General features: G+C 45.8%; 1 protein-coding gene across 1 annotated transcript in view; it reads right to left on the bottom strand.

Annotated features, from left to right (window-relative positions):
- Nucleotides 1-4,756: 4,756 nt before the first annotated feature.
- Nucleotides 4,757-16,378, bottom strand: part of nlgn4xa (neuroligin 4 X-linked a) — a 236,486-nt gene continuing 224,864 nt past the window's right edge. Inside the window, exons 4-5 of the mRNA XM_078545058.1 lie at nt 6,679-7,468; nt 4,757-5,743 (exon numbers count right to left, since the gene is read on the bottom strand). Coding sequence (XP_078401184.1) covers nt 4,891-5,743; nt 6,679-7,468 — 1,643 coding nt within the window. The 3' untranslated portion in view covers nt 4,757-4,890. The remainder of the gene's footprint in view (nt 5,744-6,678; nt 7,469-16,378) is intronic.

Genomic DNA, 16,378 nt, shown 5'->3' with positions numbered 1-16,378 from the left:
GATCTAAATCAATGTTATTTATTGGCAATTACACAGAGCAAAGTCTCACAGTAGTGACTGCTGATTTGCTAAATTCCTGGCTAGGGAGGGAATTATCTCATACGATAGGCACTGTATAACACTCACCAGGGCCAGAGTTGGCCCATGCACTAGTTTCGATCGCATAAGGTGCTTTGAGAGACATTCTCTCCCCCCTGACTAACCTTGGATTTTATCTGAAGTAAAAAAAACAGAAAATGCCGGGAATACTCAGCAGATTTGGCAGCATCTGTGGAGAGGGACAGAGTTAACATTCCAGACTGAAGATCTTTCATCATACCTGTTCTAACTGTTCGGCCTGAAACACTGGGTGAGATTTTAGCTCACTCAAAACCCGTTAGCATTAAAATCGGGTCCATTAATCCTGCTCCTCTCACCACAGATGCTGCCCAGACCTGCTGGGTATTTCCAGCATTTTCCGCTTTCATTTCAGATTCCCAGCCTTGGCATGATTTTGTCCCTGTCCGGATTTTGTTAATCTGTCCTTTCACCTTTCCGAAGGGATTAACCGGTTCCAGGGTTGAATGGCGAGTGTCTGCTTTAGGCATCACAACTGTAGGTGACAAATCAAGCGGGCAGGTGGATATTTTCCTGCCCATCATTTTTCATCTATTCCATACGTATCAGTTCACGGGCAGAATGTTTCTCTCATCCTGCGGGAACACGCCCACCCCAAACGGGAGATAAATAGCACGCGATATTTCGTTCGGCGGGCATGCGTGGGAGCCGACAATTAACAGGCCTGTTGAGGCTATTGAAGTAATAATTAAATGCAAAATTGCAAATCGGCCAGGCAACTTCTGGATTTTTAATGAAACCTCATCCACGGGCGGGATGGGGTTCCCAACAGGCATTAAAAATTAAATTAAAATGTTTAAATCTCATTTATAACATGTCCCTGCGAGGGGGCACGCGCCTTTAACATTTTTAAATTCTTTATTTATGTTTTTTTTTAATTCTTCAGCTCCCCGGGGCAGCCCTGTGCCTTCAGGGAGCTTCTAGCCCACGCACCCGCGCGCAGGGGCAAACCTCCACCCTCGCCCTCGTCCTGCTCCCACCCCAGCTGTGCTGAAGCAGGGCAGAGCGTGATTTGCGCTGGCCGAGCGGCAACCGGCCGGCCAGCCTGAAATCACGGTCGGTTTCCTGACCGCTCCCGGGCCCGCCTGACGGGGTAAAAATCCTGCCCCGTGAAATCCTCTGCTGATTCCTGTTGGCAAAGGATCAAACGTGAATATGAAGCAGGTTTCCATTGCCACGAGAAAGAGGTTCTCCTGCCTCATTAAAGAAAGAAATATTTGCATTTTCTGTAACACTTTTTATCACCGTAGGATTGCCTAAAGCGCTTTACAGTCAATTTACCACATATTGGAACACCTTAATGCTTTACTGTCATGTGCAATGTGACAACCAATTTACCTGCAACAAATAAGTCAGGGACCAGGAGATGGTAAGAAGGTGAGATCTGACGTCAATGATATTATACTTTTATATGTGCACTTTATTTCAATGTAATTTTGATAAACCTCTAGTTCTGACTTTATGTTGTTTTGACTATCATAAAAGAAAGAAAAACTAAAAAAACGAAAGACTTTTTATAGCACTTTTCATGACCCCTGCATGTCTCAAAGCACTTTACATCCACTCAAATGCTTTTTAAAGTGTAGTCACTGTTGTAATGTGAGAAACATAGCAGCCAATTTGCACACAGCAAACTCCCACAAACAACAATGTGGTAATGGCAGGATAATATGTTTTTTTATGATGTCGATTGAGTGATAAATATCGGCCAGAACACCGGGGAGAACGCCCCTGCTCTTGTTCGAAATAGTGGCCATTCAATCCTTTACACCCACCCGAGCAGGCTGATGGGTCCTCGGTTTAACCTCTCATCTGGCAGACGGGACTTCCAACAATGCAGCACTCCCTCAGTCAAGGAGCTAGTTTTGATGGGCACAAATATAAATTATTACAGGTGTATGAATTGTAACAATAGCCCCAATTTGGTGTATTTTACTGAGCAGATTCACACAAGCCAATAGTGAAAATGGCAGAGAGGCATCAATCTGTTCTGGTCTTGGAATGGATTAGGAAGTCACTAAGTGACATGATCCTCTGATTTACGTTGTCATCTTGCACCACAGCACCCATGTAATAAGATCAAACCATTTCAGCTGGTGGCCTTTGACTCCTACATTGCATTGCCTCTGTTGGCAGTGACCCTGTTACTGGACATATTTTTGTGAGTTTTGTTAGAATTTTGTCTGTCCAAGATTTGCTCCCTCACACACAAATCTATAAAACTAGCAAAACACTAACACAGTATCACCTCGTCCTTCCCAAATAATAGCTGACAACTTAAAGATGCCATGAAGATAGAATTAATAAAATATGTGGCTTTTCCTTTATCCCACTCTCAAATTTTTCTTTATTATGTCCCGTGAAGCCCCTTGGGATGTTTTACTACATTAAAGGTGCCAAATAAACGCAAGTTGTTGCTGTTGTTTAACTCCCTTATTCTAAATGATACCATCCTTCAAGTAAGTTAAGGTTACTAGACGAATAATCCAGAGAACATACATTCAAACCCTACCATGGCTTGAATTCAGTTTTTTCCTTTAAATCTAGAAAATAGGAATCGGCAGAAATGATCCATGAAACTAGTGGATTGTCGCAAAAACACGATTAATTTGGTAACATCCTTTGGAAAAGGGAACCTGCCGTCCTTAGGCAGTCCTGTCTATATGTGGCTCAGTCCCAAGCCAACACGGTCGATATTGACTGGCCTCAGAAATGGTGTAAAAAGGCACTCCATTGGCCACGAGGAGAAGGTCTGCCACTTTCTCAGGGCAACTATGGACGGGCAACATATGTCGAACTTGCCAGCGATGCCCGTATCCCGAGAATGAATTTTTTAAAATTCCAATTTAAAACAGAGAGAGGGGGGTGGGGGGAATGTCGCACAAGCACATCCAAACTTTCAGGATGTTGAGGTAGCTGGGATGGCGTGGGGGCCATTCTGGGTTTGCGAGCGATTTAATCACACATAACAAAAGTACGATAAATTAGAAAATAGTGTGATCATTTTATTTAAAAAAGCTGCTGAAAATTTTATATATATATATATATGTCCAGCCAAAAGGTCATTGTCTATTATCACTTAAGGCAAACAAAAGTGGAACGAAAACATATACATCGATATACTACATTTAAAGACCCTTCGTGCTTTAAAATGTATAGGACATAATGAGGGAAAGAATGCACACATTTAACAAGATTCAAATGAAAGTCTATTACTTGTATTCTAGGTTTGTGTCCTTATGAGGCGTGTTACTTCCAATGGCGAATCCATTTCTCAATCTGTGTGTTATTCCCAAAAGTGGATGTCATCCCTTAACCTTTGTAGCACAGCTTGTGGTGCAAAGAAGTTTTACACAGACCTTCCAGGACTGCTACAAACCTCTCACAAATCCGACTAAGCCACTTGTCCCTCGTTATGCCTCCACATCGCCTGGACCTGTTATCCAAGTTGAGTCAGTGATCAGGTTGTCTCTCCCCCCACCCTCCCCCGAAGGCAAATAACAAAAAAGCATTGTACTGAAGAAGTGACATAAAATGGCTGATGAGAGAAAACTATTTTTGTCGGCTTTTAATATTAACATTATCGTTTACTTGTAAACCCTCCCCATCCCACCCAACCGTCTGCTAGTCCTCATGAATCCCACTTCGCCTCATGACCCATTTTTTTTTTCCTTTCTGAAAACGTACCAAAAGAAAATATAGATTCACAGTCGCTCGCTACGATACTTAAACATGCACCTAACATAATCTAAAACAGAGATAAGCTAAGTTACATAGAAGAAATGTTTCGGGCAGTAAGCATAAGCGAGCACCAATATCTTCTACAGAGGTTGATGTTACGAATTCCCAAGACTCAAAAGTACTCCAAGAACCATATTATCCATGTAAAGTAATTGGCGTAGAACGGAGATGGTTTATCTTATGTATATACAGAAAGAACATGATATAAAGCACAAGCTGTCTAAAAGCTGATCCTTTTAAACTTAAAAAGAACAATAAAAGCTTTTTTTTTTTAACCCACAGCTATTTACAAATGTTTACAAAGTTTCATAAATACAGTTCAGAAGGACAAGTCGGTCTTACTTCATACAGACGTGGGATCCGCACGACTGAAGTGTCCTTTCATTGATGAAATGCCATATTCATCGAGTGGAGTACATCACACATTTCAAAGCGAGAGGAAAAAAAAACCTTTGTTCAGTCATCAATCCTGGCAACAAGAGTGTAACACAACATGGCACATTGAAGATACTGTACAATCACTTACTTCGAAACTAGAGCTATCCTTTGTTGAATACACTGTCCTGTAGTTTATATTTCCCACTGTCTCTGCCAGATGATCATAAAGAGTCCATTCCCTGCACTGTTGGACTAAGCTGTCAGTTATTGAGAGATCCATCTGATACAGTGGAATAGTTAATTAATTTTCAAATGTTCATCACTTATAAAAGACTGACGCTGTCTGTACCGATTGTAGAATGCACCGTTTCTTTTGTCTTTTCCCTCGTCTATTTTCATTTCCCAGTATTGAAACAATTCAACTGTGAAGTGAATATATGAACTCCCATGCCGCCAAAACCCACCCACCCCCACCCCACCCCCCACCCCCACCCCAAACCCCAAAAAATAGTTACTCGATATTTGTCTTCTACTTATAGGATCCGAATGGTTTTCTGACAAGTTCTGCTTCAACTCTTGTTAAAATCATTTCAAAAATGAACTTTCTACCCAGCTAAGGAGCCACAAATGGGGGGAAACCCGCTCCTAAGGGAGCTATACTCTAGTCGTCGAATGTGCATGGGGCAAATTTGTACTGTTTTGGCCTCCGGTGAAAGTGTTGAAGGTGTGCAAAGGCTGCATTCCAGCCAACGTGTTTGGGATCATAGTGATGGTATTGGGCGTCATGAGCGGGATATCGTCGGGAGACCTCCTGAGGGTGAGCGCGTAGTCGGGCGGGCAGGTGAGCCTCAGGGTGTCATGGGTCTGCATTGACTCGCACTCGTGCTCGTGGTCCATCTGCTTCATCTGCAGCGACATGATCTCCTCGTTCTGCAGGTGGGCCAGGTCGTTGGTGGTGCCGCGCTGCGGGCTCTGCCGCCGATGCGTCTCGTGGCGCCGCTTGTCCTTCTTGTAGTACAGGGCGGCGAAGGCCAGGATGTTCAGGAAGAGCAAGGAGGCCCCCACCGCGATGGTGACGCTCAGCTCGGTGGAGTAGTCCCGCTTGTCCTCGATCAAGACCGTCGTCTCCTCGGGGCTCGACTTGCGGGTTTCTTTCGCTTGCTTGGGGTTGTGGGAGGGGGTCAAAGGCGGGCGTTTGGTAGTCGAGGACCATAACTTGCCTGGGGCCCGTCGGGTCACATACGGGAACGGAGTGGAGTCGGTTTGCGGGACTTTTGTGGTCGTTGACACGTACTGGAAGATCTCGTTCAGGTTATGCAAGTGGGGGACAAGTTCCAGCCAGAAGGCTACTTTGGTAGCTCGGTAGTGTTCCCGCACCCTTGGCTTCAGGCCAATGTGAAGGTATAGTTGATCCTTCGGGTTGTACTTTGACCAGGCGACCTCCTCAAACCGATTTGGTTTTGTGTGGATGAACTTGGTGTCTTGTGGAACTGGCTGATTTGGGTCACTGAAAGAAAAACGGAGAGAAATCAGAGAAGAGTTTTAACAGCACAAAAAATTCCAAATGGTCTCCACGAGCAGGTCTGTGGTAGGATCATTTTGTCGGAGGGGTGGGTGGGGTAGATTTCAGCTGGGTTTCAGTGGCTGAGGGTTGAGGTGCATGGCAAATGTCAGAATGCCAATCCCTCCCCTACTGCTCCTTCTTAGTAGCATGAATTTGAGGCCCAGCCTGTTCAAACTCCTGGACCTCAATTACAATCTCCCTTATTGAGACATGCACAAAAACAAGATTAAGCGGGGGCAGCTGCTTTGAGCCTGGAGGCCACAATGGAAACCAGTGGAATGAAAACTGAGTCAAGTTCTATTAAGCGGAGGTGATTCCACCCCATCACATTAACACCCAGGCCTTGGAGGTCAAAATTTACCCTACCATCTTTCAGACACCCGGACTCCCGAGGTTTGTGCAAATACTCGCAGGAAATACACTGCCCAATTTTGTATAACAAGCTCCCTCAAACAGCAGTGAGATAATGATCAGATAATCGATTTTAGTGAGGTTGGCCATGGCACAGTGAGAGCTCCTCTATCCTTCTTCAAACAGTACTCCAAATCTTTTACACATTGAGCCTAGATTTCATGTCTCACCTGAAAGACAGCACCTCCTCCAACAGTGCAGCATCCCTTCAGTGCTGCACTGGGAGCGTCAGCCTGGGTTTTGCACTCAAGTCTCTGGAGTGAAACTTGAACCCATGACCTTCCGATCGAGAGGCACGAGTGCTACCAACTGAGCCACAGCTGACACCATATCCCCTTGTGTGATCATACAACCCTTGTGCAGTGGTTTTAGACCTACAAGCCCTGTATCATTTGAAGTAAAACCATAGCGTTTTCAATCTGAAAACAAAATAAAAGTCTTGAAGCTTCTTTGTAGAGTCTGCTTACCCTGTTTTGGCAAAATTGGTCCAATAGGTCATGACCACGGCGCTGAGCATAACATCGTTCTTTGAGAAGTTGCAGGGGAAAAGCTCAGTGGGCCCAATCATGGGGACACCGAAGACGTAGGGGACCTCATCGCCATGGGCAGCATCAGACCAGCCTGGCTTCATATCGCTCTGGCAGTGGTGGTAGAAGGCGTAGAAATACGTAGGCGAGCCGTACTGCGCGTGCAGGTCTGCCGTGGCCACTGCCGGAGCCACCCACTGGTGGTCGGTGAACAGCGCCACCAGGGTTTTGCGACGCGTCTCGGGGTTCTCCTTGTCGGCCCAGTCGGTGTACATAAACTTGATGGTCTCCCTCAGGGTGTCCTTCCCTTCCGGGTAGCCGTAGAGATTGTCAACAAAGTTGGAGACTGCAAAGTCGAAGTCGCTGGCCGAGATGCCGTCCTCGTTGTCCACCATGTTCTCCACGAATTTCAGCCCCTCCCCCTGGTTGACACCCAGCATGATGTCGTAGTTGAGGAACTCGCCCTGCTCCATCAGGATCTGGGGGTCGTCGGGAATGACGTCACCATCGATCACCGGCCCGAAGGCGATGTGGTAACGGGCGGGCATGATGTCCTGCTCGATCAGCTCCTTGTAGGTCTTCATTCGCAGGCACTCCACCAGGTCAATGGTGTCCAGCATGCTGCAGCCAACCTTCTCAGCCAACAGCCGGGTATACTTGGCAGGCTGGTAGTTGACAGCCCAGCTGGATAAGGCTGTTCCACTCTGGATGATTGCCTTCTGGAACAGACCTGTTGGGTCAATAAGAGATTAAGGGAAACAAGTTAATCAGGACAAGAAACCGAGGAGCAGGAGAATATGCAGGTAGGTGAAATAGGAGTGGAAGAAGGTTCGTGTGGAGCATAAGAACATAAAAAAAAGGACCAGGAGTAGACAACATGGCCCATCAAGCCTGCTCCTACCATTCAATCTGATGATCTTGGGCTTCAACTCAATTTCCCACCCCATTCCCCATACCCCTTAATTTCCTGAGAGACCAAAAATCTGTCTATCTAGCCTTAAATGTATTCAGTGATGGAGCATCCACAATCCTCTGGGTTTAAGTGAAGGAGTTTCTCCTCATCTCAGTCCTAAGTGATCGGCCCCTTATCCTGGTACTGTACCCCCGTGTTTTAGATTCGTGGAACCAGTAGAAACAATCTCTCAGCATCTCTCCTATCCGGCCCTTTCAGGATCTAGTAGGTTTCAATGAGATTGCCTCTCATTCTTCTAAACTCCTGAGAGTATAAGCCCAATTCACTGAACAACAAAGACCAGATGGGCCGAATGGCCTATTTCTACACTGCAAAATTCCATGTAATTCTATTACAGTGTCCACGATTTAAAACTTCCCCATTCAAAACAGACACTTTTCAAACCATTTGCATTAATGCCAATTTCATAGCTGTGGGATGCAGCCTCTTGAAAGGGCTGCACTTATTCTGCCTGAAACCCTTACTCACGAATAAAGCACTTGTTTCACTTTACGTTGATGCTGCCTGATCTACTGTACATTTCCAGCATTTTCAGCCTTTGTTGCTGCCTCATTAGTTCACGAGTTAATAACTCCTTGTCAATCTTCAATGTGTACTTAATCCCCTTTAAGTGGTGTGGGCTTTACGGTTCACTCCAAACACTGACTGCAGTCTTGCAAATGACTAAGTGCTTACAGCACAGAAATGGGTCATTCACCCCAACTGACTCATGTCGGTATTCATGCTCCCACATGAGCCTCCTCTCACACTTCATCTTTCTCCATCAGCTGTCTTTTTATTTCCTTTTCCCCCTTGTGTTTTTCTAGCTTCCCCTTGAAGGTATCTATGCTGTTCACCTCACCTACTCCCTCTGGTACTAAGTTCCACTGTCTAACCATTCATGAAGTTCCTCCTGAGTTCCCGATTGGACCTATTATTGTTGTAGTAGTGATCTGCCTAAGGGTAGGCCCTCTTCTCATTTCTCCATGCCTCACGGCCTCACGCTTACCCCTTCAGTGGCTCTTAGGAGCCTCCCATTTTGAGTTTCAGTGAACAATATGATGAGGGAAATGTTTACATGAGGTGGTTTCCCATTGCCTTCCCCATGTGTACTTAAAGGAAACACAAATCCTCATCCCGAAGGATCCTCCGCTGTAAATAGTTGTGGTCCCTCAAGCTCCTCCAACATCACCACCAAAACCTTTCTGGTTCTGGCATTGGCCATGGCTCATAACCCTGAACATGGGAGGTGTACCTGGGTCTGGGGCAACACGCAAAAGGGCAGGGGCCACCAACCCCCTGAGGTCTCAAATGACCCTGCTACCCCTTGTGACTATCTGATCATTATGGTTAGTCTTGTCTGCAAGTGAAAACATCTTCTCTACAACTATATTAATAAACCCAAATGTAATTTAATGAATGGTGGTCCGCAACATACTGGCTAATCACAGCACACTAATAGCGTTCACACATTGTATAAGCCTTTGCACATCGCAGGTAAATTACAATCACACAAACAGAGCCAGTGTAAGCCACAGTTATTGTATTATTGTGAAGGTTTCATATTTGCAGTTTTTAGTTGACTTTCCCCTATTCATTGCCAGCCTACACAATGATCATTAGCAGGCCATTCACCAGCGTGCAGGATTAGACTGATTCCTGCGGAGAGAGGATTGTTCTGAGAGGAGATATTGGGCAGAGTTTTTAGCTCAATGGACAGGTGCGCGCCCAACCCGACCGAGCATGAAATGACGCATGATGATGTCAGCCAAGCGGGCCGACATCAACGCTCAGTCGCGCGATAGTTCGGTTGGCGGGTGTGCGCTGGAGCCAGCAGTGCGCCGGTCGACAATTTAAAGGCCATTAAGTTGTCAATTGTCAAATTTTTCATTGCCCGTTCAACCTAATGGTCGGCGGACAGGCGAAAAGGACAAGTGGCCTTAGCTTTTTTTTTGGAAGCCTCATCCACAGGTGGGATGAGGTTTCCAGAAGCAAATACAAACGATATAAAAACTTTATTTTTTTAATTAAAAACATGTCCTTGCTCACGTGGCTCTGTCATATGAGCGGGGAACATGTTTCATTGCATTTTTTCTGCGGTTTATTAATTTTTTTCAATATCTTCTTCATCTCCCTGAGGCAGCTCCGTGCCTCAGGGAGATTATTCAGCGCTTTCTCACGCTTGGCCTGCTCTCCCTCCTCCCCCCACCCGCACAGGCAATGCTCAGTGCTGCCGCTCGCGTATCACGCTGGGCGGGCCTTAATCGTCTCGCCAACGTGAAATTGCTGTTGATCGCAGGCTTCCCGACCACCGCCACCCACCCCCCACCCCGAGCGCGCACACCAAGGGTAAAATTCTGCCTATTGAGTAGAATGCACCAACATTCCTTTGAGTTTGGTAGAAGGAGAGGTGATCTCATTGAAGGGCAAAACATTCTGAGTGGCCTTGACAGGGTAGATGCAGTGGGAGGCAGATTCCCCTGACTGGGGAGCCCAGAATTAGAGGGCAGTGCCTCAGCGTAGGGGAATTGGCCGTCTCAGACTGATATGAGGAGAAATGTCTTCACTCAGAAGGTTATGAACATTTGGAGTTCTCCAGCCCAGAGAGCCTTTGATGCTCTGACGTTGAGGGATTCAAGCCCGTGTTGGATAGATTTTTTGGGTGCTAGGGGAATCAAGGGATATGGGAATCAGACAAGAAAGCGGAGGTGAAGGGCCAGGGGAGGGCGGCATGAGCAAAGTCACCTCCGCCGCTTGTAAATCGCAGTGGGGGGGATTTGCAGGCTGGCAGTAGGCACGGCACCTGATTTCCACCAGCCTGTTTCCCAACCCAAAAAGCGGTGAGAATGTGAAACTTGCTGCCAAGTGGAACGATTTGAGGTGAACATCATAGACGTGCTTAAGGGGAAGTTGCATAAGCCACACGAGTTAAGAAAGGGATAGAAGGATCCTGCTAATAGGGTTAGATGAACGGCGGGATTTTCCGCGCCCGCCCGCCGCTGCGATTTTCCGGTCCTGCCGCAAGTCAATGGGCTTCTGGCCGGGGCACCGCCTCTCCCGCAGCCGGTCCCACCCGCAACGGAACCGGAAAATCCCGGCCGAAGTAGTGTGAGCGATGGCTTATGTCGAGCATAAACACTGGCATTGTCCAGTTGGACCCCATGACCTGATTCTGTGCTGAACCTTCTATGTAAACAAATCAAAAAAAAGCTCTTCTAGTTTTCCCCTCTTGCAAAGTTTGTCTAACTTTTTCTAAATGGACAGTGCTTGTTTCACAATGTTTGTCTCTTCTGGCGAGCATAAATCAGCCACGTTATAAGCTCGACTGATTTATCTTAAACCGGTTGTTAGTGTAGATAATAGCACACTCAGGAGTGTTCAACAAGTGCTGTCCAATCATAGAATCACATCTAACAGTAGATTTTCATAGGTAGGGAATCAATCTCTGCAAACAAAATAATATGTTCAAGATTTGCAGCTTTTTTGAATTACCCGGGAGCTTGGGGAAACTATGGTTCTCTGTGCAACTCCTGAATTACACAGATTTTTAAACTTTACCTACTGTCATTTGGTATTATGGAACTCGAATATCGCTGAAAAGAGAGGCATGTTGCCAAAGCTTTTTGTCTTGCACTCATCAGGACAAATGCAAGAACGGCAAATTTCAAACGATCACTAGTTTATGCTACAAGAAAAAAGAGTGTTGATTGGTCAGCAAGTCAATTCTGATTGGCTGAGGCATTTCCATTGAGAAAGCAACAGAGAACTATAATTTCCTCATGCCCCAGGGTAATTGTGTGGCGACCAGAACTGCACACACTACTCTTACCTTCTTGACTAGTCTCCCATCCAAGACCTTGTCAAAAGCCTTAGTGAAGTCCATGTAGACTACATCAAAAGCACGACCCTCATCTACACACCTAGTTGCCTCCTCAAAAAATCAATCAAATTTGTTAGACATGGGTCAGCATTTTCTGTTCGGCGTGCAGGGGCGGGTTCCGCGCCCGCTCGCGCCCACTCCCGGCCGGCTGGCCCGACAGGGAGGAAATCTCCCCATGATCTCCCCCTTGACAAAGCCATGCTGACCATCCTTGATTAATCCCTGCCTCTCCAAGCAGGAGATTAATTCTGTCTCTCAGATTGTTTTCCAAAAGTTTCCCCTACTACTGATGTTAGACTCACTGGCCTAAAGTTCCCTGGTTTATCCCTACCAGCCTTCTTGAATAATGGTACCGTATTCGTTGTCCTCCAGTCCTCTGGCACCTCTCCTATGGCCAGAAAGGATTTAAAAATTAATGTCAGGGCCCCTGCAAACTCCTCCCTTGCCTCACACAGAAATCTGGGATACATCTCACCTGGGCCTGAGGATTTATCCACTTTTAAGGCCATTAAAACTGCTAATATCTCCTCCCTCTCAATACTAATTTGTTCAAATATATCACAGTCCCCCTCCCTGATTTTTATACCTACACCATCCTTCTCTGTAGTGAAAGTACTCATTTAAAACCTCAACTACATCTTCCGGCTCCTCACACAGATTGCCACTTTAATCCCTAATGGGTCCTTCTCTTTCTCTGGTTATCCTCTTGCCCCAAATATACTTATAAAATACCTTTGGATTTTCCTTTATTTTACCTGCCAGTGTTGTTTCATGCCCCCTCTTCGCTCTTGTAATTTATTTTTTAAGTAACCCCCTGCAGTTTCTATATTCTTCTAGGGCTTCTGCTGTTTTGGGCCCTCGGTATCTACCATACCCTTTTCTCCTTATCCAATCCTGTATATTCCTCAACATCCAGGGTTCTCTAGGATTGTTGGTCCTACCCTTCACCTTTACGGGAACATGTTGGCCCTGCACTCTCACTATTTCCTTTTTGAATGACTCCCACTGCTGTGATGTAGATTTTTCTACAAGTAGCTGCTCCCAGTCCACTTTGGCCAGATCCTGCCTTATCATATTGAAATTGGGCTTACCCCAATTCAGAACCTTTATTTCCGGTCTATCTTTGCCCTTTTCCATAACTATGATAAATCTTACTGAGTTATGGTCACTATCACTGAAATGCTCCCCCACTAACACTTCTAAACTTGCCCGGCTTTGTTCCCTAAAATTAGGTCCAGAACCGCCCCTTCTCTTATTGGACTTTCTACGTGTTGGCTTAAAAAGCTCTCCTGGACATATTTTAAGAATTCTGCCCCCTCTAAATCTTTCACACCTTGTCTATCCCAGTTAATATTGTGAAACTTGAAATCCCCTACTATTATTATCCTATGATTTTTGCACTTCTTTGAGATTTGCCTACATATCTGCCCTTCTATCTCCCCCTGGCTGTTTGGGGGTCTATAGTGCACTCCCAGCAATGTGATTGCCCCCTTTTTACTTTTAAGTTCTACCCACATGGCCTCATTTGAGGAACCTTCTAAGATATCATCCTTCCTTATTGCAGTAATTGACCCCTTGATCAATATTGCGACACCACCTTTACAACCGCACCCACCCCCCCTCCCATCTCACCTGAAGATTCTATACCCCGGAATATTGAGCTGTCAGTCCTGCCCCTCCTTCAACCATGTCTCCATGATCGCAATGTTAATGTGTTAATCAACACCCTCAACTCATCTGCCTTACTCACAAGGCTCCTGGCATTAAAATAAATGCCATCCAGCCTTGCCATGCTCGCTTGTGCTTTAACTTGACTATAAATATGCTCTGCCTTCCAGATTGACTTGGTTTTTCTTCTATACTTGTCTGTGCATCACCTCCTACTATACATCCACTCTGTATCCCATCCCCCTGCCAAATGTAATGTCCCAGTTCTAGAATATCTCAAATTTAAATGTTGCTTTCCTGCTACGAAATCCTCTTATGTTGTCATGTTTTTCTCCTTTATCTCAGGAGATCTCCTCCTCCTAGCAGTGGCACTCAAAATCTTGCCAGATGTTAAGACACAAGTCTGGTTCCTGTTACATATAACGCAATGCGCTGAAGCTCCCACATCTGCAAATGGACCGGAATAACTTCAAAATGCCTCAGAATGTAATACTAGTCTAGGCTTCAAAAGGTGAATATAAACTGATGTCAGTTTGCTTCAGCAGGAAAAAGTTGAGGGTTTTCTCCAGTGAAGTGTCTATCAGTTGTCAGTTCAGGTTATGTTTGAACTGTGGCAATACATGGCTTCATATTTTACAGATTAAACAGCAAATCACTTAAGATCAATTTACTCACACATATCAAATTGGAATGGTGAAAAGTGACATCCTGATAGCACAACTACTGTTGGAAGAAATGATTGCCAGTTTACAAGAGAAGCTGACCCAACATGACTGCTGTTCACTAACCAACACAACACTTACCAGTATAGAGTCGAGAATGAACCCACCATTACAGAGCCATAGAATAAGCCCATCATTATGGAGCCATAGGGCTGAATTTTGCCATCAGCGAGCAGGGGGCGGGGCCTACTCGCTGACACGTAAAATGACGCGGGGTCATGTCGGGGAGGAACCCCCGATGTCATCCCGCCCCATTAAAATTTTCAGGAAGGCGGGGGCGCAGCAAAATCAGCTGCGGGCCCGCCGACCTGTCAATGGCCAATTGAGGCCATTGACAGGATCATTGAAACAATAAAAGGACCTGCCCGTCCAACCTTAAGGTTGGCGGACAGGCAAGGAGCCCCGGCGGGGAATAGAAAAAACATGAAACCTCATCCACCAGCGGAATGAGGTTTCATGTAGGGATTTTAAAAGTTTAATAAAGTTTCAGTGTAATTTATGAACATGTCCCATCTCATGAGGGGGACATGTTAAGGATTTTTTTTTTCTATTTTTAACGTTTTTAAAACTGTCAGCGATCTCCCTGAGGCAGCACTTAGCCTCAGGAAGATGTGCGCTCTTTTGTGTGCATGCGTGAAAGAGCGCACTCTCGCTTTTGGGGAATCCCCCCCTGCCCGCACAGGGAGCGCACAGCGCTTCCCGCTGGACGTCACGCTGGGTGGGCTTTAATTGGCCCCCCCACGTAAAATGGCAGCAGGGCCCGTTTCTCCGGCGGGGATCGGCTCCTAGCCTACTCTCTAGTTGACTTCAGAACGTGCTATTCTAAGAAACTATCCTGAAAACATTCTATGCACTCTTCGTTTAGGCTACCTTTGCCCATCTGACTTTTCCAGTCAATGTGTAATTAAAACACCCCATGATTATTGCCATACATTTCTGACAAGTTCCATGATTTCTTCCCTTATACTCGGCCTACTAAGTGGGTACAGTTAGGGGGCCAGCACACCACTCCCACAAGTGACTTCTTGTCTTTAAAATTTCTCATCTCTACCCAAACTGCTTCTACATCCTGGTTTCTTGAGCTTAGGTCATCCCTCTCTACTGTGCTAATACCATCATTAATTAACAGGGTCACCCCTCCACCTTTTCCTAGTTTCCTGTCCTTCCTAAATGTCATGTATGCACCATTCAATATTCAGGTCTCTATAGTGACTATCAGATCACACTGTTATAATTCTATTTGAGCTATCAGTTCATCTGTTTTATTTGAATGCTATGTGCATTCAGATACAGAGCCTTTAGCTTTATCCTTTTATTAATTTTGTAAGCTCTAGCTTTATTTGCTGATTTACTCTTCGATTTGTAATCTCTATCCCTCCCTGTCACGGTCTATTTATCATTTCCTATATTAGTACCTTTCTCGCTTGCCTTGTCTCTACTCTTTGATTTACTGCATCTTCCCAAATTTGAGCTCTTACCCTGACTATTTTGTTTAAAATCCTCTCCGCTTCCTCTAAAACCGGGGTCATAATCTCAGTATAAGCAGTAGGCCATTTAAGACTGAGATGAGGAGGCATTTCTTCGCTCAGACGGTGGGTGAATCTTTGGAATTCTCTAGCTCGGCAGGCTGTGGAAGCTCAATCATTGGGCATGTTCCAGGCAGAAATCGATACATTTCTGGAGACCAATGACATAAAGGGATATGGAGATAGTGTGGGAAAGTGGCATTGGGGTGGATGATCAGCCATGATCTAATTGAATGGCAGAGCAGGTTTGACAGGCCGAATGGCCTACTCCTGTTCCTATGTCCTTACATTCCTAGTTGTGCGGCTCGCTAGAACACAGGTCCCAGCCTGGTTCAGGTGGAGACCATCCCAGCAGTACAGGTCCCACTTTCCGCAGAACTGGCGACAGTGCCTCACAAACTGGAAGCCACTTCTACCACACCAGTCTTTGAGCCACAAAATCATTTCTCTAATCTTATCTGCCCTATGCCAATCTTCATGTGGCTCAGGTAATAATCCAGAGTTTATTACCTTTGATATTGTGCTTCTTAATTTGGTGCCTAGCTCCTCATACTGACTACGCAGAGCTTCTTTCCTTGTCCTGCCTATGTCGTTGGTCCCTACATGGACCATGATGACTGGATCTTCCCCCTCCTGCGCAAGTTCCTCTCTAGCCCTGAGCAGGTGTCCCGAACCCTGGCACCAGGCAGGCAACACAGCTGTCTGGACTCTCGCTCTTTGCTGCAGGGAACAGAGTCAATCCCCTTCACTATACTGTCCCCTGCTACCACTTAATTCCTTTCTGCTCCCTGCACTTGAATGACTTCCTGTAGCAAGGTACCATGGCTCATCCACCCTGCAACCTCCACTCTCATCCAAACAAGCTGAAAGAACTTAAAACCCGCTGGACAAT

Source organism: Cetorhinus maximus, chromosome 7 (assembly GCF_964194155.1).
Source record: "Cetorhinus maximus chromosome 7, sCetMax3.hap1.1, whole genome shotgun sequence".
In the NCBI taxonomy this organism is placed as follows: domain Eukaryota; kingdom Metazoa; phylum Chordata; class Chondrichthyes; order Lamniformes; family Cetorhinidae; genus Cetorhinus; species Cetorhinus maximus.
Note: the sequence above shows the minus strand (reverse complement) of the source record. Positions and strands in the feature narration are given on the sequence as shown.